Source organism: Halichoeres trimaculatus, unplaced genomic scaffold, assembly GCF_033239565.1.
Source record: "Halichoeres trimaculatus isolate MK-OKI-2021-1 unplaced genomic scaffold, fHalTri1.1 fHalTri1_scaffold_3, whole genome shotgun sequence".
In the NCBI taxonomy this organism is placed as follows: Eukaryota; Metazoa; Chordata; class Actinopteri; order Labriformes; family Labridae; genus Halichoeres; species Halichoeres trimaculatus.
This window is the reverse complement of record NW_027437181.1, coordinates 34962122-34988122: the sequence shown is the minus strand read 5'-3', so window position 1 is coordinate 34988122 and position 26001 is coordinate 34962122. Positions and strand designations below refer to the sequence as shown.

Here is a 26001-nt window from a genome sequence, read left to right as displayed (position 1 = left end):
TGTGGAGTCCATGTCTCATTGGGTCAGGGCTGTTTTAGCTCTGAAATGACATGTTTGGGGTCTGCATGATACTGGATTACAGGGTGATTGGTGTTTTTTGGTGAAACTTAGTTTGTCTTTAGAAGGTTGCTACTCTCCATCACTGGTGAGACACAAATCCTTTGCTTTGACTCTCATGCAAATTTTCTACAATGCAGTCTCATGTTACGCTAAAACGTTTTCATGCCATTGTTTAAATGATTTACAAATATTTATGTGGCTTTGAGGAAAAAGGCTCATGATGTTCTTCGGAAAAATGGTGCTATGGTTGGCAGGTTTGTTAATTGCAATCGAGATTTTAATTTTATTTGTTTATTATTTTCAATTCAGGATGGTATTTAAAGAAACATCCTTATGTGGGACAGTTTTTGTTTGATTAAAACCATTACAAACAAGCTGTGATTCTGCTGAGTGAATAGACAGCTTCCAAAAGGATGAATTAATTTAATAAATTAATCATAGAAGAATATATGTTGAACATGTTCCTGTTTGATCTTTGATTTTAGCATCATATTTTCTTTCCACAACTTTTCTTTTAAAAAATCAAAACAAAATGTTTTGAGTTTAACATTATGGATTGACAGCATTTTAGATTCTTGGAAAAACATACTTGGCAAATAAATTAACTTTAAACTGTGACGTCATTTTTTCTCATATCTTCCAGAGTTCACAAGTTATTTGTTTGTTGGTTATTATTTATTTATTTATTTTATTTATTTTCTATCAGAGACTGATTTAACATTTAAAGTGGTGCCAAAACATATTGTGTGCAGCTGAGTCTTTCTAATGCATTAATATGGAGCAGTGGAGGCAATAAACTCCAGAGGACACAAATTTATCTTGTTTATGTTCTCTTTGCTTAATTGCTAAGTTTGTGAATTCAGTTAATATCTAATTTCCCCTCTCACCATATTAGAAAATACATTAATAAAACCCTCAGCAAACACACATTAAAGTGAACACACACACTTTATACTTTCACAATCTATCATGTCTTTCTCTTTTGCAGGAAAATGTTTTTAAAGTCTCCTTTATAAACACGATCAGTCATTTAGTGCCTGAGGCTCAGCTGCTCCACCTTTAACTCTTCAGCTCCAGGAGGCTCTCTCTGTTTTCGCCTTATCTGATATCTCTCCAGACTTTTAACCGTTCGGTATCCTCTTTTTCTTCCTCCATGCATCTAAACAAAGCTTTTTCTCCTGCGTGTCTGCAAGCATCAACATATATGTACACTATCCTCCAATTTTTCCACATCTCTTTAAGAATGACAGTGGACTGGGGAAAAACTAAAAAAAATAACACACACACTACTGTACACTGAGTCACCCACAGCCTATATAGGGAAGTCAGTGTGTTCTCTAAATGTCAGACTGAATGTCCTGTAGTTTGATGCACAGAATGAACCATGTCTGGAGCCTTTAATAACAGGAAAAGTAAAGTCAATATGCACTCACCGGCCACTTTATTAGGCACACCTGTCCATCTGGCATGGTTGTTGGTGTCAGACGGGCTGGTCTGAGTATTTCAGACACTGCTGATCTACTGGGATTTTCATGCACAACCATCTCTAGGGTTTACAGAGAATGGTCCAAAAAAGAGAAATATCCAGTGAGCGGCAGTTCTGTGGGCCAAAAGGCCTTGTTGATGCCAGAGGTCAGAGGAGAATGGCCAGACTGGTTAGAGCTGATAGAAAGGCAACAGTAACTCAAATAACCACTTGTTACGATCCGAGGTCTGCAGAAGAGCATCTCTGAACACACAACACGTCCAACCTTTTGGCAGACAGTCTACAGCAGCAGAAGACCACACTGGGTGCCACTCCTGTCAGCTAAGAACAGGAAACTGAGGCTACAATTCACACAGGCTCACTTAAACTGGACAATAGAAGACTGAAAAACGTTGCCTGGTCTGATAAGTCTGGATTTCTGCTCCACATTCAGATGGTAGGGTCAGAATTTGGCCTCAACAACATGAAAGCATGGACCCATCCTGTATTGTATCAACGGTCCGGGCTGCTGCTGGTGGTGTAATGATGTGGGGGATATTTTATTGGCTCACTTTGGGCCCTTAGTACCAATTGAGCATGGTTTAAAGTCCACAGCCTACCTGAGTATTGTTGCTAACCATGTCCATCCCTTTATGAGCACAGTGTACCCATCTTCTGATGGCTACTTCCAGCAGGATAACGCTCCATGTCATAAAGCTGGAATCATCTCAGACTGGTTTCTTCATGACAATGAGTTCACTGTACTCTAATGTCCCCAGATCTCAATCCAATAGAGCACCTTAGGGATGTGGTGGAATGGGAGATCCTCATCATGGATGTTCAGCCGACAATTCTGCTGAACTGTGTGATGCTTTCATGTCAAAATGGACCAAACTCTCTGAGGAATGTTTCCAGTACCTTGTTGAATCTATGCCACGCAGGATTAAAGCAGTTGTGAAGGCAAAAGGGGGTCCAACCTGGTACTAGCAAGGTGTACCTAATAAAGTGGCCGGTGAGTGTAGTTTCAGAGATAATTTTGGATACAGCCCTTAAATTTTTGTGTCAAGGGCTGAAACCAACCATCTTTAAAAAATTAATATGAACAGCAGGAGCTTAAAAGATTTAATTTATTCTAACTTAACCACACCAAAACTCTGTCTCTGCGTAAGGACTGTAAGTTCAATTAGAAAGACTGTCTATGTGCTCACACTCTGACGTTTCCTTCACTCATTAATTACTACTTCACACCATTCAGCTGATCAGAGGCATGTCAGTTTTTCCTCTCTATCATGACGGTTTCATTCAATGTGTGGTGTTTAATTTCTGTCTCTCTTGCTTGTCAGCTGTCTTTCAGGCCCACACCACGACCATCCTCCTCCCTTCAGTCTTCATCGCTCAGTGTTCTGCTCTACAGCCCTGCAGTCATCATTGAGTCATCCAGATCCAGCCTATTTAAGACTTCTTTACCACCACCACCAGTGCCTAGACCCCATGAGGGGATATTCATAATTCATTACGTCACTGTACTTCCTACATTTACTTTTATTACTTCACACAAGGGGACCAGTTATTGTTCAGGATGAGTTAAAGTTAAAAGGTGGAGTGATGGTGGACATTTGTCATGGCCCTGCAGATTTGTCTTATTGTAAACAGTAAACAAGACTCTTCAGACCTTTCTCTCACTTAAACTTTAAAAAATATATATATATTTTTGCTCTAAATTTTTGCTCCGTTCTCCATGATGACAGTCAGGAAACTGTCAGAGTTTCTTTGTCTGGTTAGTTAACTACTAAACAACTAGAGAAAAAGTTAACCTCTGTTTCTGATCCTTTCTGTTTACTGATCAGTGACGAGCTATTGAAGCTGCTTCACATTTCTCCTGGTATTCTTGACGTCACCAACATGATTAGACCAAACTCAGATAACTGTTATTAGTCAACTTTAGGCTTGTTTGAAGTGAACATAACTCCAGTGAAGGTCTCTATATGCACAGGTTTTAGAATGGTCATTGTCAAATCTCACAATGCAGCTGAGTTTGAATGAATCAGCCACGAATCTGTCAGAAAATCTTCCTTTGAACTGAGACCATTGGAACAGATAAAAGAATTATTCTTGGTAGCACTTGTCAGTGATAATACTGTAAGTGTGTGCACTGAATGACACATCGCACACGTCACATTGTCTCTTCCTCCCACACACACTCAGGTTAGAAAGAGGTTATATACAGTGTTGTATTCACATTTTTGACACTGTATAATCAGTTATTTAACCACTACAGAGGATATACAGGGAGATCTACACCGTCATGTGACCTAATCGTCTTTAATTCCCTGCTTAAAATGTTTCCCCTTTAAAGTTACCAAGTGTTTATCTGCCTCAGATGGGAAGAATTACTGAAGGATGACAGAAAAGATCTGCAATTTTTGTTCTCCTAATGAAAACAAATGGGATGGTGCTGTTCCTTACTGAATCATGACAAATAATCCTCAACGGAGGCTTAAAACTGATGATAAATAAAAGGATTATGGGGAAGGTCTTACAAATTTAGAAACACCAGAGAGAAATAGGAAAAAACGAATGTACTGAAATGTTTCTCTGTTCCTTTGGGATATTGTTTCCATGTTTCTTTGTTGGGTCTTTGTGCTATTTACAAGTGTTATCATTGTAAGTTCAAAACAGAAAGAAAGGTTCAGGGGTGAGGAAGTGACCAGACTTAAAGGTTGGAAAACAAAACAAAACAGATCGTTGTATAAGAGGCAAAATGTCTATAGTCTGAGAAATATTAACAGCAGGACAGAATCAAGAACACCGAATCTGTCCTGGTACTTCTTAAAGTGATTAACCATAAATCTAAAGCCTTTTTATGACTTACACCTGGCTACTTTTCTCTAAAATCCCTAAATCTGGATGATAAGAGCTCAAAAACCAGTTTGGACAGCCTTTTGTGATAACGTAATCATTTCAACAAGTATTCAGAAGATCTCGTGCTACTTTTTTAGAATGAAGTGTTTTGATCAGTTGTGTAGCTGTTTGAAATTTCACACACATTTAGTATGAACACCAGCATTGTTACTTGACATCCATGTTTAAAATGTGGGCGAGCAGAAAACCCCCTCTTTAAGTTGTGCTTTCCAGTTTAAAATCATTATCAAGTAACTCCACCCCGTCAGTTTAGCAGATGAAGCATTCAATCTGTCTGAGCACCTGTCTGAGCTGCAGGACATGCTCCCCCCTGAAAGGAGTCAACCAGTGAAGCACATCGCTGACTAAATGATGGGATAGCTGTGGCTCAGGAGACAGAGTGGGCCGTCCACTAACCAGAGGCTTGTCAGTTTTGCCTTTAACTCATCCAGTCTGCATGTCAACGTGTCCTTGAGCTGAATGCTGAGCAAGATCTCAAAAAGTGTGTCATTGTTTGTTAATGTGTTAGATCATATCAAGTTTTAAATGGCACTGTCATCACTGGGTTCAGTGTGTGAACGTGAGAAGTAGTAACAAGCTCTCTGAATGATAAATGGACCATAAGACATCTTAGAGAAGAGTCTGTTTATCATGCACTATCTGTGTGATCAGTGGGCAGCTGTGGCTCAGTGATGGGTTGTCATCGTTCAATCAGAATCTTAGATGTTCAGTCCCATCCCCTGCAGTCACATGTGGGAGTGTGACTTCGACATGATTGAATCCCAGTGTATGAATGAGATTAGCTAATTCTAATGTTCCCTCACACCAGCAGCCTTTAAAATCAGTGTGTGAATGAAGTGTGACTGGTTGAATCAGACGAGTGGTGTGAAAGTGGAAAGACCAGAAAAAAGCATTGTACGAGTACCAGTCCATAATACTTCTCTTTCTGCTTCTCCTTCTCAAAAACAGCTTGATCCATCCATTCATCTTAATGGAGGAATAGATGAAAGGATACATGAATAGTTACAGAATGAAAAAGTTACTTCAAATGTTTACCATTGCACACTTTGTTGTGTCTATGCAGACTTTTGGTAGATGTATTGTTTTTTTCTGTGTGAATCCTGCTGAGTACTGATAGGTTAGCTGAGCTAAGCCAAAGACAGGTCTAAATACTTGTGGGATATGAATCCACAAGTATTTCGGTTTTAAATACTTGTGGGTTTAAAAGGCACTGTGAGGACTTCAAAGGTGATCTTGAAATAGTCTCACTTTCATATATTTACCTGTTCATAATCTATTAAAAAAGAGATTTTCAGTGCCATAGTCAGTTTTTGTAGTTGCTATTTCACAGAATCCATGAATTCTCAGATTTTCCTGGCAGACCACAAACCATTTTTCAGTAAAATAGCCTGATGAAGAGCCAGGTGACGTTAGCTCTGCTTGGTGAGGCTGGAGTTGGTAGATGAGCACTGGTAGGACATAACCAGGTTTCACTAACGTTGCACGTCACAGACACGTCTCAGAACACAGGGCGATGAGTAACACTGAACAGAGAGTCGGCTCAGCTTCTGGACACCAAAGTTTGCTACAAACTGAGTTCACAAAGTTTGATTGTTGTCTCCTTCCAATAATAGCCCAATGTAACTACAAATATATACATTACCTCGTCACTTTGAATCCTGGGAAAAGTTGTCTTGAACAAAGTAGAGTTAAAAAGAAGATCTGCTCTCCATAAAAAAATGCTTGCCCTGGAAAGAGTCATGTCTTTATGACAGTGGGTGATGGTGCTTATGGGAAACTGTGTTTTCATCCCATGAAAAACACAGAGCCCTTTATGCATTCTTTAAATACTTGTCCTATGACTGAATGAAGGCAAAAAAAAAAGCTGAGTTGTCATCTATCAATCAGAAGGTCATGGGTTGGATCCCAGCTCCTGGAGTCAGATGCTGAAGTGTCCTTGAGCAAGACACCGAACCTCACTCCAATGTTGGTCATTGGTATGCGGATGGGTTTGAAAGCTTTAGCTACAACGGATGGTTCCTACAACAGAAGTCTCTGCCATCAGGGCAGTGTGGATGGGTGAAACAGTGTAAAAGTGCTTTGAGTGGTCAGAAAGACTTGCTGCATAGGTACTGGTCCATCCAGGCTTTGAAAAGCAGCCTTTCATGTAGTTATTGACCCTAAGTTTTTACTCAAGCATTTTGAACAATGATTGTTAAATTAGGTTAGAACATATCAACATTTGCCTTTTCACTCATGGACCAAACTCTAATTGGTTTCATAGTGGGATGGCAACTGGGTGGACACCTCAGAAGAAATGGGACCTACTGTAATACTGACTGTTTTCACCCAGACATGTTTGGATGTTGGATTCCAGTAAAAGGAGCCGAAACCAAGAAATTAGCAAGTAGAAAAAGCACAAAGCAGCCGCACTGCGTGGAGATCATTAGTTTGATAACTGCAAATTTTCAACTAATTTCCCAGTCGGACATTACACAAACTTTGTACCCGGTGTCTTTCAGTGTCCTTAACGTCTGGTTCAACTGATTCAGGCATCTGCCTTCCACATGAAACTTTGTGCTGAAAAGTTTAAGGTTCCAGCGCATTGCTGAAAAGAAACACATCAAGAAAGCACAAAGAGGGATTAAAAGATGCCAACAATGTCCATGAAAGGAACCTGGAGGTTTTTGCTGGAATCCTGGTCAAGATATTGCACAAATATTTTTACAATTTTTGTGCTAGGCCATAAAAAATGAAGTCATTGTCCCTTTAACACGCTGTCCTTAAGCCTCCAGCTGCTCCAGCTGCTCCCATGCAGACTTTCTGAACATGTAATAAGTGTGAAGTGAAGAAACTACAGGGACAGAGCAGCACAAAGCCAGAGTATACCCAGCTCATAACACAACTATCTCTGACACCTGATGTCTGGAAGGCCTCACAGAGAATAATCATTTGATATCAGAAAATGTTGTATGATGTTTTTCCAGTCTTAACTGAGGATTAATTAAAATAAAAAGATGAAAACACTTGCAGATTTTAATTTGAGAGAAATAAACTGAGTCACTCACCCTGGAAGCTCTTGTTGATTCCAGAGGGAAAGCTGTTTCCCAGCATCACCACAGAGGGGTCTATGATGATCTCTCTGCTTCGGCCTCTCTGTCCCGTGACCTCTCTCTGTCCTCCGCCACCGTCCAGCCGCAGGGTCATCTCGTTGTCATGTCGGTCCAGAGAGACCTCGTGCCATTCACCATTGTCGAGGCGGTAAGTCGGCAAGGTTAGGTTGTAGTCCCCGTCACCGAGGTTGAAGAAGACACAGAAGAGGCCCTGGAAGATCTTGGAGAGGGGAAAAAAGGATGATCAGTCGGCGGATAATTAGTTCAGATAAAATCTGACTTCTTATTTCTGATTAAGTTATCTTCCTGCGTGCCAAATTCTTATCATCATTACCAGATATTGGGGCAGTGGCTTTGCTTATGAGGAATATTTTTCAAACTCACTGTCAACACACACCAGAGTACTGTCTAATTAAATTCATCATCATAAACAACATTAGCCTAATGAGTTTAATGGAAATGCAGAGGGCTAACGCATCATGTTGGGGCTCGACATTAGCATGAACCACCAGAAGAACACTGACAAACGTGTGGCAGGAAGCCTTTCATCAAATTACCATGATGTCTTATTTGGCTCTTTGCCAGGTAACTCATCAGGATCCAGTGTGTGCTATTTAAAGCATTTGCTGAGGCAGCAACATTTGGATGCTTTCTTCTTTCTTTCTCTGCATTTTTGACTTCCCTAAACATTTAATAACGGCGTATGACACATAACAAGAATAATAATCATATATTTTCCATAAAAATAAATAAATAGAATATGATGTAGAATATTCACTGCTCAGAGGATTTGTTCCCTTCTTTCACAATCAAGTGAAGGCAATTTTCATGTTTTCTTCTCTGAATGTCAGCGAGCCTTGTCCCTTAGGGCTCTAATTTCGTAGACCAGGCGCAGGCGCAGGCGCACCTGCCCTGCGCCGGCCTTCGCCGTGCGCACAGGGCGTGACCGGCGCACTTTGCAAGTTTCTTGCAGTGCCAAGGGATGCGCAGTCCAGGCGCAGTCCAGGCGCAGAGCTGCGCGTCCACGCCTCCCTCCGCGCAAATGGCAGAGAGGGAGGAGAAAAGCCGTGAGTGGGTTTAACACAGCCGAGCGCTGTTTTCACCAATCAAATGAGCGCCTCTCCTCGCCTTTAAATGCCCTGCGGCCGAGGCGCAGCGTCTGATTGGTCTGAGTGATCTTCAGCACCGCGGAGAGAGGTAGCGGAGACGGTCAGAGCCGCTGTGCCTGCAGCAGGTCAATGGACAGCGGGGCGCATCGGAGGACACGACGCACGTCACCGTGTGGGCCAGCTCCCGGGACAGATTTAATCTGTTCCTTTGTCATTAATAGGAGAACAAAATGAAGAGACAGTTACACAGCTGGCTTATCCATTCAGAATACTTTTGATCCACCTGCACTCCTGGTTTGTCATCGCCAAGCAGAGCCTTTGGTGATATACTGTATACTCTCCTGGTGTCTCCACCTCATCCTCCTTACAATAATATACTCCATCTTTTTAGATCACGTTAAAAATAAAGACTAAAACAGAGAAATATGGGAAATCACGGGTAAATCCTGAGTGACACACATTTATTTTGTCTCTTTTTTTCTTCGTCTTTTCTCTCCCTCTTTTCTTTGAATTAAATGAAATGAGAGAACCAGATATATACTCAGTATCAGATGTTAAGGCTGTTTATTGTTTAATTGTAAGATGTGCATCAAACTTCCAGCTGCCGTCAGGTTAACTTTCCATTATGACAAACGGCTTTAATCTAACATCAGATGTGACGGGACAGTTAATATAGATATAAATGTATATGCTGGTTCAGACAGTTACATTAAATAGTGATTGCTGTGATTGTTTATTGCATTAAAATGTGCCTGACACTCTGGAAACCTGCCTCTGAGGCTTTGATGACATGTGCGCACATGTGCGCCTGTCACCAAATTACAGCTGCGTGAGGTGTGCTGCGCCTTGCGCCGAGGATAGACCAGGTTGGAGTTGGCAAGCTTTCAGTGCACTTTTGGGGGGTGGGGGTGGGGGGTGAAGTGCAATATGGCATGCTGGCCTGCATTCGGGTAGACAATAACATAATACACAAGTATTTTGAAATTAGTGTATAAACACCTGAAAATATAAAGATAATTTTATTTCTTTAACCTAGACTGAGTCCTTCATTTCCTACAAAGGAGTAGGTCTCTTTCATGATAAATGGTCATAGCCCCTGTGACCTCATTTGTCTGTTTCTAAAATAGTTTTAAAGCAATCATCGACCGTGGCCATAGTGGAAAGAAGGCAGTCTTTGAGCCTCCACACTAACAGGAATAAGGTGCCCATCAATGCAAGATCTTGGTGAAAAATTAACACAACACTGGATGGAAATAAATCTTGTGACATTGCAGAAGCTTACCGAAACAATGCAAAAGCAAATACATGCCATTATTAAAAGCTTAAGGTGGTTCAGCTAATGATTTTTTTTTTTTTTTCATTTGCTGGCAACCTTTTTTGGCCAGGCAGTGTTTTTCAGACCAGAGGTTTCCACCTGATAACTTCATGGGAGCAGCTCTTGTTCCATGGAGGCCACAAGTTTACAGCATGTTTCTAATGTAGTACAGAATGGACAAACTGATAACATACTAAGTTTTGTTTCTGGTGCAACAGAATAAATCAGAGGGTGGATGTTGTTCTGAAAAGTGTTTTTACTGAAAGACATCCTTGATGGTAAAAACTTGACAGATGGACCAAGATGTGTATCTCTAATCATGATAGCTTCTGTCAGAGTTAGTGAAGCCAGTTAACCAAAACATATCAAGGTACGATCGAATAACTTCACAATGAAGGCCAGCTGCTTAACAGGACTGAAAGTATGTAGGTTTAAGCTCTGACTAAAGCTGTAAAATAACTCTGAATGCCCATTTCTGCTCAACGTTACATACAGATCTGGATGTCGACAGAGCCGCCTGTCCGTGCCCTTCATTCATTTCGTCCGTATTGCTTCATGTTTCCACAAAGCTTATGGATATGAACCAAACGGAGCAGTACCACCAGGAACCCTGTTGGCAGTGTGGCTGTTACTGCCCAATACATAACTTAAGTGAGACACGAAGAAGAAATAACAACAGTGGAACTTTTGTGATGTATTTAACAGCCTCTGACCACTGATGAGAGCAGTGACAGTAAGATTGTTTGGAAAGGACGGATACATTTTTGCACATAAAGGGAGGCCTTTATGGGCCTTAAGTCAACAGTTTATTTTTCCACAAACCTTCCTGTGAATTGTTTTTTATGATGGATAATATCTTCCTGAGTGCATCTTTCTCTGCTCTGAAGGGGACACAGACGATCTGTGGTGTTCTGTTTTTTGTTACAAATTAAATTCATGTTTGTTGTTTTCAGCCAGTGGCAGCACACATTTGAAACCTCAGCAAATCAAATAAAACCCCTCCACAGGGCAAGATACCATCGCTGATCAATGGAAGAAAAAATATGCTGAATGGACCCAAGTCCAAGTCTCTTGTTGTGGAGCTAATTGGGACAGGAGGAAGAAAAGCTTTTACTTGGTTGGTAACAGGCTGGATCAATACACCAATTTTGCCAGTTGGCCAAGAAGCCAGATGGACCCCCCTGAGGTTAGCAAAAAGGGAAATGGAAAAAAATCCTCTTTTGAAAAGAGATATTCTACTGTTTTCCTTCTTAATATCTGAAGAAAACCTCCCTCATGAGTAAAAATATCAATAAGAACACCCCAAAGCGCCACAAATAATAACCACCCCTGCACTACAGTTAAATCATCCTCCTTAAGATTTACTGTCATATAATCACAAAGCACTCTGGGTAAAAATAATTATAATCTCCGCTATTGCCGAGGTCCTAAAATAAAATCTGAGTGAGGCAGTGTTCTGAGAGCTGACATTTTAACTTGCAATTTGTTTACTCGCACAATCATGCCCTGCTGTCAGTGCTTGAAGACACACACACACAGACACACACACACTCACTCACAGACTCAACTCCTGAAGGACATCTCGTTGAGGAAAAGTGTCTCATGACAAAGTTATGTGAGGACACAGAGAAAGGAAGAAAAAGAATTTATGGATGAGAAGTGACGATGAAGGAGAAAGAAACTTGTCTCATGTTCAGACAACAAGCTGTTTTCTCTCCATCCTCATATCTCTTGATAAAAAAAAAAAGAAAAAAAAAAAAAAAAAAACTGCTTTGGATTGGCTCTGATGCCAACACATGTCTGTCATGAAGCAGTATTCATTTAAAACATTTCTGTGTGTGTGCATGTGTGTGTGTGTGTGTGTGTGTGTGTGTGTGTGTGTGTGTGTGTGACCGACAGTGAGGAAGCAGGCAGGGGGAGAGATAATAAGTCCGGAGGCCGTTTTAAGAGGGATAGGGTGGTGTGTGGGTCCACCTCATTTCAATTTCAAACTGTTTCCTTCAAGTGTCCCACTGAGCATAATTTTCTCCCCTCCATCTTCTTCTGCCACCGCTGCCACGTAAACAGAGGACTGAGATGAGAAGGGCAGACATACTGAGGGGGGATGTGAGGAGAAAGGGGAAGTAGGTGGCTAAAATTATGGCCTCACTCTTTCACCACTTTAAAAAAAGGATTCTAGTCATGAACTTCATCAAAATAGACAAAGACAAGCAGCTATCACTCGCTGTCTCTCCCTTTACCTCACTAGGGGTGGGTGATATAGCCTCAAAATTATATCACGGTATTTTAAGGAAATTTGGGATAATGATATTTATGACGATATGGGGAAAAAACAAACAACAAAAAAAAGGAACAACTTATTCTTGGTGGTTCCTGCTTCTGAATAGCAGCATTTTTATTGCACACACTATGTGGAAGCCACTTTTCCAACCATTCACTACTACTGCACAAGCTTGAAATGTAAACATAGTAAGTAGGTCAGATGCAGAGCAAAGGGTTTTGAAGGAGGAAAAGTTAACCTGCAGGTGAAAAACTGCATAACTCTATAAGACACAATGCATTCTTTCTATAAGGACACCAACAGAAAGGAGAAGGCATGGACTAAAGGTGCTGAGGTTTTGGGCCAGATGAGCTTAACATACTAACTAATTACCATGAAAGTACGTTGTCATGGGTGGGATTCCTGCAGGAACATGTGGTTCTCCTGTGATCTTGTGATCTCAGGTATCCAGCTGCTATTGGCGCTGCCCTGTGCTGTGCTGCACAGTGCTTCAGAGATGCATCCAGTATGAATTGGCATGCGGCCAAAATCCACAGAACTGCGCTGCGTGGCGCTCACGCTTTATGTGTGAATTAGGGGAATGCTGATATCAGGTTTGGATGTTCGGCTCGACCACAGGTTTGTCGTAGAGGAAACTCCACCGTAAATAACGTTACTTTCATGTCCTCCTAATGTGTCTTCATAGTCTGGTTGTATTTGGCCGTGTGTTGTAGGTGGTGAAACATGTTTGTAGTATTGTCACCCTTAGTAGTTATAGTTCTGCAGATTTGGTATTTAATGTGTTTTGCTGCGTGTCTAATCTTTGGTCAGCCATACCACCTCCACATCACTGAGGTAGCGTCTCTTTTAGGCACTAAATCCTCATGTGAAGATGAAGTTGATGCTGCTGTGCTACTTTCGCTCTCGGCCATTGTTGTTTTGTACACAGCAGGGAGCATCATACATCATTGTGTCTCTGCACTGTAAATAGCACGAAAATGACAAATTTATATAGTCAAAAAAATTACACCGATATTATTGTCGACCATTCATTCCCAAAGTCTGGGTCTTGGCCCAAAGGTGGGTCACCAGAGCTTTTTTTGGGGTCACCAAATTAGTTTTCAAAATGTCAACACGAAATTCATGCTTTTCTTAACCAGAAGAAGTCTCCCCTCACCGATTTGTTTACTGATGATTGGCTCCGCACACTGTCATAGCTGGTAACGTTTTCATTGTGAAGGGTCATCATCACAGTGTTTACTGTAACTGGAAACATGGAACTGCTTTTCAAAAGTCTGGAGCCATGAGCTGGTGCTACTCAAACAACCAAAGCCAAACCACTGTATGTTTCCTACTGTTTTACAGCACGCAGAGGAAAGCGCTATCACTGTGTCACCATCACACATATGAAAGAGCTGACCCATTGATTACTTTGATCATTAGTTTCCAAAAGAAAGATTTGAAGTCAGATTCAAAACCTCTTTGAGTTTGTAAGTCCAAAGTCACTGCTGGATCTTGGACGGGCACCAGCTGAAGAAACGGGCTGTTACAGCTTGTTGCAGCTGTGCAGTGACGTCACACTGAAAAAAGAGGCATGGACGGGTGCTGTTACCTTTAACCTAGATGAACATCGCATCTTAATATCTTTTCCTGAATATCACATGACTAGGCTACAATTCTGAAAAGCAAGCAGGTCAACCCGTATCCTAAAAATGCAAGTATTTCCAGAGTGTTGGCCTAACAAAGCTGTGATGCATTTGTCAATTATGTTAGGCCTGGTTGCTGGTACAAAAGATGTAAGACAATGCTGAAACATGCTTAAAGAACCCTTTTTTATCCTGTCAATTGATTTACAGATGACATATTTTGGATTGGGTTTCCCCAAAAATGTGGGTCACCTGAAAAAAAGTTGGGGAAACACTGTCGTAGATGGTATGATATGGCACACCCCTATACCTCACGGTTTTCTCTTCACCGCTCCCTGCCATCTCAGTCCCTTCTCCTGCACCCGTCTCTCTCTCTCTCCCAGCCCTCAGTCTCTCCTCAAACAGCCAGTTAAAGTGCTGGACAGCTCCGAGGTTTCTTAGTTAGAGAACTGTGGCTCATTTCAAGGCTCTGTGATGAAGTATTAATTATATTTAGAATCCACTGGGGCAGCGCTTTTTAACCAGGCGCTCTCACAGCCACCTGATTTTACCCCCAATTAAAGTTGAGCGGAGCAGAGCAATTTGGCTCCTGCTCCACTCCCTGGGTGGTGTGTGAGTGAACGTGTTCAATGGCGTGTGTGTCTTTGCAGGGGCTTCTAGGTGTGTGACTTCATTTTATAGTAAACAGTCCCACTGCAGGGACGCCTCGGTTCCCCCTGATGCTTCCTGTGACAGACTGCCTGTGACGCTGCAGCCTTTTGGAGCTGCAGACATGTGCAGATGATGTGTTAATCCATCCTCTTCTCATGATTAAATAATAGCGCACAAATGCAGATTACGTGCCTGCATGAACGTCTCATGCATATTTCCTTCACCTTAAATTACTCTGGGAAATAAAAACACAACTACACTCATTATGCGAAAAATACTCGGCTCTCCATTCACACAAGTGTTAATGACTCTATACACTCATATTTCCACACCTCTTGAGATTTGCTCTACAGTCGACTAATTTACAAACTTTGTATTGATTTGCTCATAAAAGGCAACAAGCGCTGCTGCACAAATAGCATTACTTTCTTACAAGACTAAAGGCAAATGAGTGTAATTTATGTTAAATACAGCATGTGTAAGTGCCCAGAGCTCCTGTTTGAAGTCACTTTCAGCAGTTGAGTTCTATTCATTCACAAAATTTGCTTATTATTTCACTGGTATCAAAAAGAAACTCGGTGCCAGTGAGATGAAAGATGGAGATTTTTTTTTACCCATATAGAGGAAGGATTCTGCTTTTCCATATCTTAAACATACTGTAGATATAAGTAGGAATGCATCGATCTGATCCTGGTATCGGTGCTGATCCAGTCCCTCAAAGCTGGATCGGGTATCGGTGGGAAAGGATCGGTCCAAACTTGGCACCAAGGCTAAATTATGATTCAGTGTACGAGGTATAAAATCTACAGTCAATTAGTCATTTCTGTGAATTCGGAAGTATTTTTTAACCAATCTGTTGTGAAACATTCAAACACTTATAGTTAAAATAAATATTAACTTTGTTATTTCCTTATGAACTCATTTTTGTCTTTTACTCAAACATTACCAGGCTTATCCCACAGCAGAGCATGCAGATTATTATTTAACACTGGTTTCGGATCAGGATTGAAATTGGTTGATATCCAAAGCCCAGGTATTGGTGTTAGGACTAGAAACGTTGGATCAGTGCATCTCTGGATATAAGTTAATAATGCAGGATGTTCAAACTAAACCTGTACAGATTTTTAAAACCTCGACATATCCATATTGAAATCTCTGAATCAGTCAGTAAACTGATCAAAATGCTACATTATAAATTGGCACAAGATCATTTAATATGATGAACATTTTCCTGTAACTTTGTAACTTTAACTGAATTTACTTTACAGGGATATGTAAAAGTAACTCACCATAAGTGAGCAAACCTTTGGTCAAGAAACTGTAAGTCCCCTGTGAGGACTTTCTAAGTAATCTGGGAGTCAATTTTTTTTTGCATATGCCTGATCTACAGGCCCATTCTATAAGTTTAGTGAGGTTACCAGGTCATAATCAGTTATTTCTAAATACTACTTCACAGTATCTGGTCATCCAGGACTGGATTAATTTACAGCACGTAGAACTACTCATGAAAACACCTACAAAGTTTGGTTTTCTCTTCACAGAAGAAAGCTACACAGGAGAGTGATAGAGCAACACAGGTTAAACTGTTTGTGATGATGTTCATTACAACCCACATGCAGCAGTTATTCTGCAGTGGTCTGTTCAAACTTAAGAGTCTATTAATAAAATGAAGAGTGAGGTTACGTTAGCTCTGCTTGGTGAGGTTAGAGTTGGTAGATGAGCACTGGTAGGAAATAATCAGGATTCACTAACGTTACATGTTGCAGACATGTCTGGGACCACCGCGCTGTGAGTGAAGCTAAACAGATAGCCTGCTCAGCTTCTGGACACTTTAATATATTACAAACTGAGTTTACAAAGTTTGATTGTTGTCATGTTTCAAACAATAGCACTACGTAACCACAAATAAATACATTACCTTGTCACTTTGCATTCTGGGGGTATTTGTCTCAAACAAAAAAAAGTTGTGTTAAAAAGATCTGCTCTCCATGTATTTGCTCCAAAACAAACACGCCTTGGTAAAAGTCAAGTCTTTATGACAGAGGGTTCAAATGATTATGGGATAAGGAGTTTTTATCCCAAAAACCAAGAGCTTTTCCAGTGATCAGACATCCGTCTTTTCTTTTAGTTTATTCATACATTCATAATTTGGGATAGATTTTTGAGACATCTAAATGTTGTTTTACAGTACTGAGGTCATGGCAAGTGTTACATGATTGAATTTAAGACATTCTCTTATGATTATGCTGCTTTAGCCAGTGATTGAAATATCAGCAATAAGCATTTCTTGATTAAAGCAGTCCTGTGCAGCCTGATCAAAAGCAATAAACCAGCAAGTATTGCCAATATTTTCAGGAAAAGGTCGCTAACCAGGTCCAAACTCTCTACCTGACAGGAAAATCAGCTGGAGGGGGGGCAGCCAAGACTGAGCAATAAACTGATCTCATATCTCATGGTCTGGACATGTTTTATCTCCAGTTGTCCAAACTCACAAAGTTTTGAGAAGGTGACCCTGGATCAACCTTGCACGCTGTAACTGTTTTGCTGAAATCATAATTTGTTGCGACCGCGTTTATTCAAATTGTTCAATGCTTTTCATTATGCTGTGTACATATTTATTGGCTGGTGATTTATCACTGGAGGGTTGCAGCCAGAATGTGGGTCACTCTCATACAAGGTAATGACTCTGAGGACGACCAGAGGCTGAAAACAACGTGTTGATGTCCTAGATGGATTCTTTATTACAAAGCACTGTTCAGCACTTGGTTCTGATTGGTCATAAGATGGCAGGAGCTTAGCACTTTAGTCTGTTGTCTCTTGAGTGCAGACTGTTGCTCCTAAAACAGGTGGTTAAGATGGATATGAGCTCATCATGGCTCACAATAACTGTGGTCGCGTTGTACGCATAAAAAAAGACCAGTGAAGTTGATATTTCTGTTCACTAAGGAAGTTTTGAAGGATCTTCAAAACTTAATATTGAATGAAGTGAACATTTAACAAAACACAATGAAGCTGAACTGTCTGAGGTTAATTTTTGCCAGTCATCCACGTCACTCTGCATTATTTCCTGATTTCCTTTTCTCAGCATAACCCTGTTTTAAAAGATTAGCATTGACAGTCCCATGTTTATATTTTTAAAGAGGGAGGAGATTTTAGAGCAGGGAGCCTTAAAGGCAGAGTCTGATTTTCTTGAAAAGACAAAATGTCAATTTTAACAGGAATAATCCTGTAAAAAAAAAAAAAAAAGAAAGAAAAAAAAAAGTCACTTCTGGGCCTCTATATATGTTTGTCAGCGCCTATGTCTGCCTCAACCCCCTCGTGTATGTTGATGTTTTAGGATGTTTCTGGGCAGAGAATAAGTGTGGTTACCTCAGCCAATCACAGCCCACTCAGTGCGCAAGTGACTTTACTTGTTGATTAGCCAGTGCAAGAAGCTATCCTGAGCGGCTACCATAGTGGACGTAGCCGCTCAGGAAAGAAAAATTACCAAAGTGGAACAAAACACGAAACAGATAAAGCTTTTCCCTAAACAAGGGTGAAGCTTGGCTCGACTTCCACTTGCTTTCGGGCACTTAGAGAGCAGCACGGGATGAAGAGCGGCAGGAGTTGGTTTTCTACAGAGCAGGTACATGTCAAATAACCAAGTGATTAGCTTGTGCGAACATGCTAAGTCAGGTGTACAGCTCTCAAGTCTCTCCCACGAAGAAATGTGACGCTACTGACTGCTGGGCTAGTGAGTGTGTTCACGTAGTCATGTTCTGAGGCAGTGGGTGTGTGCTGCTGCTGTCACTGAGCCCAGGAGAATGAGCCCACTTTGAATTTGTGATGACTGATAAGTAACCAAAATTCCCACAGACCCTACCTTTAAAGTGAATTATTTGGTCTGTTGGGTTTCAGAGTGCTCTGTATTTCAAGATATACTCATTCCCATCTTATATACAATACATACTATTCCCAAGTAACCTCAATTAAATTTGCTGTACAGGGAGCACCAAAAGTAGCAAAACTTTCCAGTCATAAAAAGGAACTTAGAGTGAAACAGGACTCATTAGCGAGCAGCCATCTGCCTTTTTTACATATATTCATTTAAAGTGCGATTGATGTTCTCATAGTTTTTCTTTCCTGCAACCTGTTTGTCTGTTTCAAACAACTGTTTCCTCCATTTTCTACAACTTGGGAAGCTCAGTGTAAAACACTTGAACTTTTTGATTCAAGATGAAGTGAAGATTGGACTTTGAAATGCTAAAAAAATAAAAACATAAAGAATACAAGAGAAAGTAGTAGAACCGCACATCATTTACCACTTTAGAGCTTTCTTTTTTTTTTTTTTTTCCTTTGGCAGTTCTTGACCCTGGGCTGTGAAGCTGATGCAGCCCCAGACTTGTGAACCAGTGCTTAAATAAACACTCACTGTTCTTGTTGGTGGTGCTCTTGGCATCCACAGTCTTCAAAGTGAAAGGGCAAATTTTTCACTAAACTTGCTTGAACAACAGTTTTCAATAGTTGCTCAATCAGAGATCATGACATTGAAAGAAATCGTACACCAGCACAATACTGACTGAACTTTTGTGATGGAAAAATGATCAGTGAAGTTTTGATTTAGAAGATTTTTTTTTTTTTTTTACTTACCGTAGCGTGATATAAATGTGTGTGAGAAACAAACTTTTGAAAGCTACTTGCTTTCCAAACGGATGGTGCAAAGACAACAAGCCAATCCATGACTCTGATCCAGATAAAGCATATAAAAGTAAAGTCATCCATCAACTCCTACAAAGAGCAGACACTGATTGAATAAATTAATATAAGAGCCAAATACACATATCAAAGTATCTGTGTCCAAATTGACATCAGCACAAGGTTGGTAACTACAACTACAAAATGTCAGCGGAAATAGACTTTGGCGGTCTGTAAATCCTTTTAACACCAAGTTCAATAGAAAATGAAGCAAATACATCATATAGAATGCTGAAACTTGGAGAAAAGATGGGAGGAGGCTCACCACTCTGTGAGATAACGTTTTCAGCAGTTTCAGGTTGATTGTCATCACTGTAAGATTGCAAAAATATGTACTGATTTCATCATTAAAAATAAACAGTGTCAGCAAAAGATACAGATACATCGAGAGAAATGTTTTGACCTAAGGGACAAGACCCCAAACCAACATTGAAGGGCTATAACTTTTGGCCTATCAGGCAGCACTGCATTAAACACAGATATAACTCTGTAATGGAAATCACTGCATAGGCTGTAAATCACTTCGCACAATGATTCTCTGAGAACATAGCTTGTTGCTGCATCCAAAAAAAGCGGGTTCAAACTGTACCATGTCATGAGAAAACCTTGGTCTGAGCTGGTTTAGGGTGAGGGGAAACAGAAAACTGTCCTGTGGTACGCTCATCAAAATTTGACTTTCAGTTTCATAACAGCATTTTCTGCTCTTCACCTCAGATCATTTTTTTTTGTTTTTATCAGAGCAAAGTTCAACGGCATCATCAGCACATGAGCCCATGGCATGCTGAGCTGACACAAGCTAAACAAGCTAAACAATACACTGCAAAGACCGAAATCCAAGCAAATATTTCATTTTTCAGTTTCAATGTGGTATGTGCACTGTAGGTGGATAGTAATATTGTATTGATATATGGCACCAATTGTAAAGTTGCACACACTGCAAATATCAACATTTCTCCACATTTAGCTCTAAAACATCACTTTATATTTAGAGGAATATTTGTGGAAAATATTTGTCAAATATAATAAATAAATGATGAATGTTATATCTAAATAATAAATGTTACATTAATGTTATAAATACATGTCCTGATTTAAAAAATTTAGCAATGTATCTGAACATTTAGTTTTCATCACAAACATTTAGCTAAGATTCCTAAATATTTAGCTTTGCTATCTAAATATTTCACAACAATTAAAAAAAAATTAGTCAAGATATTTAAATATTAAGAAAGGATTCTTAAATATTTGCTAAGATTTCTACATATTTGCTAAGATTCCTAAATATCTCACAATGATTTTTAAATCTTGAGCAAAGAACAGAATAGAACTTTATTTGTCATTGCAACAAGTACAACAAAATTGCAGATTTCTAAATATCAAGTCATGATTTCTAAATCTTAAGGTACTATTTCTAAATATTTTGCTATGATTTACAAATGTGTAGCTTACATGACAATCAAACCCCTTCCCACCGGAAGCACCAAAATAAAAGTTTGAGGAAGGGTACCTCAAGATTTAGAAATCTTAGTGAATATTTAGAAATATTTGCTTAAGATTCAGAAATCCTGACTTAATATCTATCAATCATTAAAAAAAAAAAAAAAAATAGATATCAAAGCCAAATATTTAGTAATCTTAGGTGAATATAAAGTCTTAGAAGTCTCAACCAAATATTTATAAATCTTAACTTTTTATTTGGAATGTAAACTTAATGTTTAGAAAATCTAGCTGCGTATTCAGAATCAGGACATTTATACAAAACAACGACATATGGCATTAAACATTTAGATATAACATTGACTATTAAGACAAAACAACAGTTATATAATACCTGACATATATATTTCACAAATTTCTCAAAATCTGCATAAAATTGATGTTTTAGAGCTAAATGTGGAGAAATGTTATTATTTGTAATGTGTGCAGCTTTACAATTGGCACCCAATATACTGAAGTAAACAACATATAAGCAGGACAGACTTTCTTCAGTATGTTATATCACAATCAAAAAAATAAATAAAATAAAAATAAAAAAAACCTTGTGTAAAAGGGGAAACAAAGTCTCCATTGTAAAGAAGAGCTACGTATTGAAGATAAAGAAAGGTGCCTCAGAACTCTGAGTGATGTCCTTCTGCCAGTTGTATGACAGTTATAAATAAAGAAAAAAGAGGCTGTTAATATTCTACCATACAAACCAGCTTAGGTTTTGTAGGGCTGAGAAAAGGGAAATGTAATATATTTTGCTGGGCTTGTTTTTGGAATGCAAGTCACAGACTGCAGAAACAAAGAGCTCCTCACATTGTGAGTCTGCAGCCAGCCAAGAGTAACGCATACTAATTCCTTTCTCTGATTAAAAGCAAACAGAACTATTAAAGTGAAAAACATCACCCTCCGAGGTAAAATGGTTATTTTTCTATCAAAGGACTTTGTGGAGGTTCAGCGTGTCACTGAGGGGAGTGGAGGGGGCTTCAAAAGATTACACACATTCTTATGCTGTCTACACTGAGGTGTAACTGCAGTATTTATAGTGGATAAATGATGTGAGCCCTCTCTCTGTGTGACATTTAGGAGAACATGCAGGAGTGTGGGAAAAGGGAAGAGAGACAGATGGGTTCTAGGCAGGGATCAGAGGACAGGTTGTACCATAACGTAGCACAGATAACTATCATCATTTTAGACAGCCGTGTTTGATCAATACCTGTGGTCTCAGTGAGGGGTGGAAATCAGCAGGGGAAAGCACTAGGAAGGTATTGCATGATCTCAGGGAGTCACTCAGGGGTGGAGGGAATGAGAAAACAGAAAGAGTAAAAGAGAAAAACCAGAGGGAGGGCGGCAAACAAATACATATAAAAGAGCTATTCAAGTGTGAGAGAGCAACCAGAGGAAGAGAGAAAGAGCCGAAGCCTTCAAGACAAAAATAAATAACACATTTTATGCTTTCAGTCGTGGCAGTGGGCTTTCATCATGAATCAAAATCAATTTTATCACCAATACACCACATAACAGCTTTTCATGAGAGACAGCTGCTGACGAAACAGCCAACCATTCGTTTAAGTCCAGCTGGATACTTTATTTCATCAGCGCTCAGTCCTGGTCATATAGATTTTATTTAAGAGTTATCATCTACCTAACATGTACATTTTACAACCAGCAGCCTGAGCCTCACAGCAACATACCCATGTTTCCACAAACATGTTCGCCCATCTGTATGTTCTGTCCCCAACATGTGTCCATGAACGTGTGAATGCAACAAGAGAAGAGTGACAAGCACAGATTCAACTCAAGGGAAATATCAACTGATGATAAAAGGGTTTGCTTGGGTTGGTCAGGTAGAAAACCTCACCCTGGAAACAATGGTGGCAGAAACTTTACCAGCAACGTCACTGATTGGCTGATCACTCATCAGTAATAAAGAGAAGTCTGAGCTTCAACACGGAATAAATTAATGAAACCATTTCTATTTTTCTACACTTCTATGTAAAGCATACACATACTCAGATAAGCAGAAACATTTTATTAGTGATTACTTTTTTTAATGATTTATGAAGCACTGTGAATATACTGAAATTACTGCAAAAGTAAACCCTGCTGAATCTGAAATGCAGCCAGAACACAAAGAAGTGAAGTTAGCTGAAGTAAACACTGAATATAAATTTATCTGCTCAAGTACCATCAGAATAAAGTATCGTTGCTTCTTGTTTGCTAAGTCATGTTTTTCTTCTTTGTTGGATTTATTCCCAAAGTTCACGGTGGTCATATCCACATGTAGCTAGGTATCTGGGAAATCGCATATATCTTTTTATATATATATATATATATGTATATATATATATATATATATATATATATATATATATATATATATATATATATATATATATATATATATATATATATATCTTTTTATATATATATATATATATATATATATATATATATATATATATATATATATATATATATATATATATATATATATATTTTAACGCCTGTTTCCACACAGAACCGCAGTTTAACATCACTAAAAACAAAGTTTTGTGAAGTGAAGATTTTGAAAAACTCCAGTTTCATGGTTTGGTGTAGATGCCGGGATGCAGCGTTTTGTCACAGTTGAATGACGGGGGCTCATTCTGATTGGCTGGCATAGGTTTTACGTCTAAAGAACGTTTGTATGTATGTAATGTTTGAAATGCCTCAGGCCACACTTTTAGGAAGGTTTGCCCGCTTTGTGTGGATGAAAGTATTTTTAAAAATGAATGGGAGCATTCACACGGCAACATGAGTACGAGGCTTATGTCACGCTGCTATGGTGCCACGCTATTATTTAGCTGACTCGGCTTTCCGTGTCCAGCTTTTACAGGGTGGCTGTGGCTCCGTGGTAGAGTAGTCGCCTCTCAATCAAGAGGTTGGGAGTTAGACTCCAGCTACTGCAGTCACATGCAGAAGGGCCCTTGAGCAAGACACTGAGCCTCCAATTGTTCGGAAAGGTGTGAATGTATTCGATAAAACTGATGGTTTCCAATAGGAAATCCTCTACCATCAGTGGTAAATGAGACTAACAATGTAAAGTGCTTTGAGTCGTCTGAGAGACTAGAAAAGCCTATACAAGTACTGGTCCATTTACCATTTTCACGCTGCCTATCAGTTGGTTGTGGAAACTCAAACAGGATCATTGGTCTGACCTGTACCAAACTGCACTGATCCAAATCAGACTGCTTAGTGGAAACAGGGTCCAAAATATTTAAGCTACTCATACAGAACTAGATCTGCTCTATTCAGGTAGCAGAGCTGAGTAAATGACAGCTAGAAGAGAATAATGCTTGTTCGACTTCAGCTTGTTCCACTGGTACAAAAAAAGGAAGCCACTTAAAGTTTTTCTGTATTTTTCCCTGCCTGTAGTGTACCCCAGTAGAGTGTAAAATGACGCTAGTTGTATTGTTCCACTGAGTGCAGACCTGGAGCACTTCCACTGTTACAACCAAGCAGCCATTCCTAGTCTAAAAATATAAAGTCTTTGCTTGAGGCTGAGCACCAGAAAACACAAACACACCAAGACAGAAAAGGTGATTTTTACCCCAAAGATAAACGAGACAAAGAGATAACTCCAATGATTTGTACCCCTTTAAGGGCATGGCTTACTTAACAGACAGCCAGGCACTGCATAGCTGTCTGCAAAGAGGAAAAGGTTCGTCTTTTTTCCCTCATTCTAACTAAAACAAAGCTAGATTAAGTCACGCTGTTTCAAGAGGAACCCCATCAGTGAAAGGTTTTAAAACTCTATCACAAATGAATGGACTTGGATCTCCACTGTTCTTCTTTTGCATGTTTCTCTGGTCATTTTTATTTTGGGATTCATATCATTCATCTGTTTGCAGCACATTTCTTCTGTTTGCGGCACATTTTCGCTGTCATTTGTTTTGACTTTGAAGCATTTTGGCTGCTCCTACTGAAGATCTTCATGGGTTTATCGGCCATCATAATCAGATGTTTCTTAAGCACAGAAGTAGCATGAGTGCACGCTAACTTTTGAAAACACACAATATTTAGATTTGGGTGAGGGAAATAAATTAAAAATTAAAAAAATAAAAACCTGATCATGACCTATTCTCTTCTATAATGATGCAGGCTGTAATGAGGAGAAAACCAAGTCAGCTTTCTTATCCATTGTAGGTGGATCTGGAAGAATGTCTTTAGTCTTTCTCTTTTTTTAACCTAGTTGCTTTAACAACATGTGAGACGGGACTGCTGTTGCGCTTTCATTTTCTTGAACTATAACATTTCATTGTAAGGTTTTCAAAATGGACAAGATTTGTCTTTGCTGAAATAAAAGAAAATTGATTCAGCTATCTCACAGAATGTTCTATTACAGACACGGTGTGAACACACACTCACACGCACACACATACACACACAGCCTCTTTACCTCCAGTCGTATGTATTCACTCTGCTCCTTTGAGATGAGGTTGAGGATGGTGCTGCTGTGTTTGCGGGTTCGAACCAGGACTTGAACCCATGTCCTCCGGGCCGACAGCGGGGACAAGATCTGGAAATGCACGTGACTGTGGCCATCGAAAGAATACTCTGGGACCTCTGGAGATGAAAAGACACACAGGACAGTCAGCTCGAGCTGTGGTTGTGAATTAACGCTAAAGTTTTCAATTAAACTGAAAACATTTCACACAATAAGGACGCTTCACCCCAGGGTAACATGACCTCAAATAACTTCAGCTTAATGAAACCAAATGTCTCCCCTCTGCAGAGAGCTGGTAGTAGGAAAGAAAATTCAAAACACACAGGATAGAATATGTATGTGTGGTTCAGTCTAAGTTATGCTTGGTTCTTCTTCCTCAGACCCATGTTCCCAGAAGTGGATTTTGTACATGCAAGGCAGACCAAACCAAGCACACCTAAAATGTTTTCAAAGCTACTCTTCCATCTCATAGCGTATGCACGATATATTTCCTCCAGTCCATTGCTTTCACACCTCTCCTTCTTTGTCTGTCTTCCATGTAACTTTGACAAAGTTGAGTGGTTCAAGACCCTCCACAGAGATGATATTAAGTCCTGCATTTTTAATTTCTTCAAAGCACATTTTCTTATTCTTCTCTTTCACTACTTACAATGTCTTCAAAAGTCCCTTTCTTCAGCAACTTGACTGCCTCTTCCAACAGCTCAAAGATCCTGCTCATCAGCTGCAAAGCCCTGAAAAATCTTGACCTGACAAACTTTGTTGTCCTCAAACACCAC

The 26001-nt window shown here is 39.7% G+C and overlaps 1 protein-coding gene across 1 annotated transcript in view; it reads right to left on the bottom strand.

Moving 5' to 3' along the window:
* LOC141787560 (neural-cadherin-like) overlaps nt 1-26001 on the bottom strand; it is a 477836-nt gene that overhangs the window by 49945 nt on the left and 401890 nt on the right. Inside the window, exons 32-33 of the mRNA XM_074666057.1 lie at nt 25178-25344; nt 7495-7759 (exon numbers count right to left, since the gene is read on the bottom strand). Coding sequence (XP_074522158.1) covers nt 7495-7759; nt 25178-25344 — 432 coding nt within the window. The remainder of the gene's footprint in view (nt 1-7494; nt 7760-25177; nt 25345-26001) is intronic.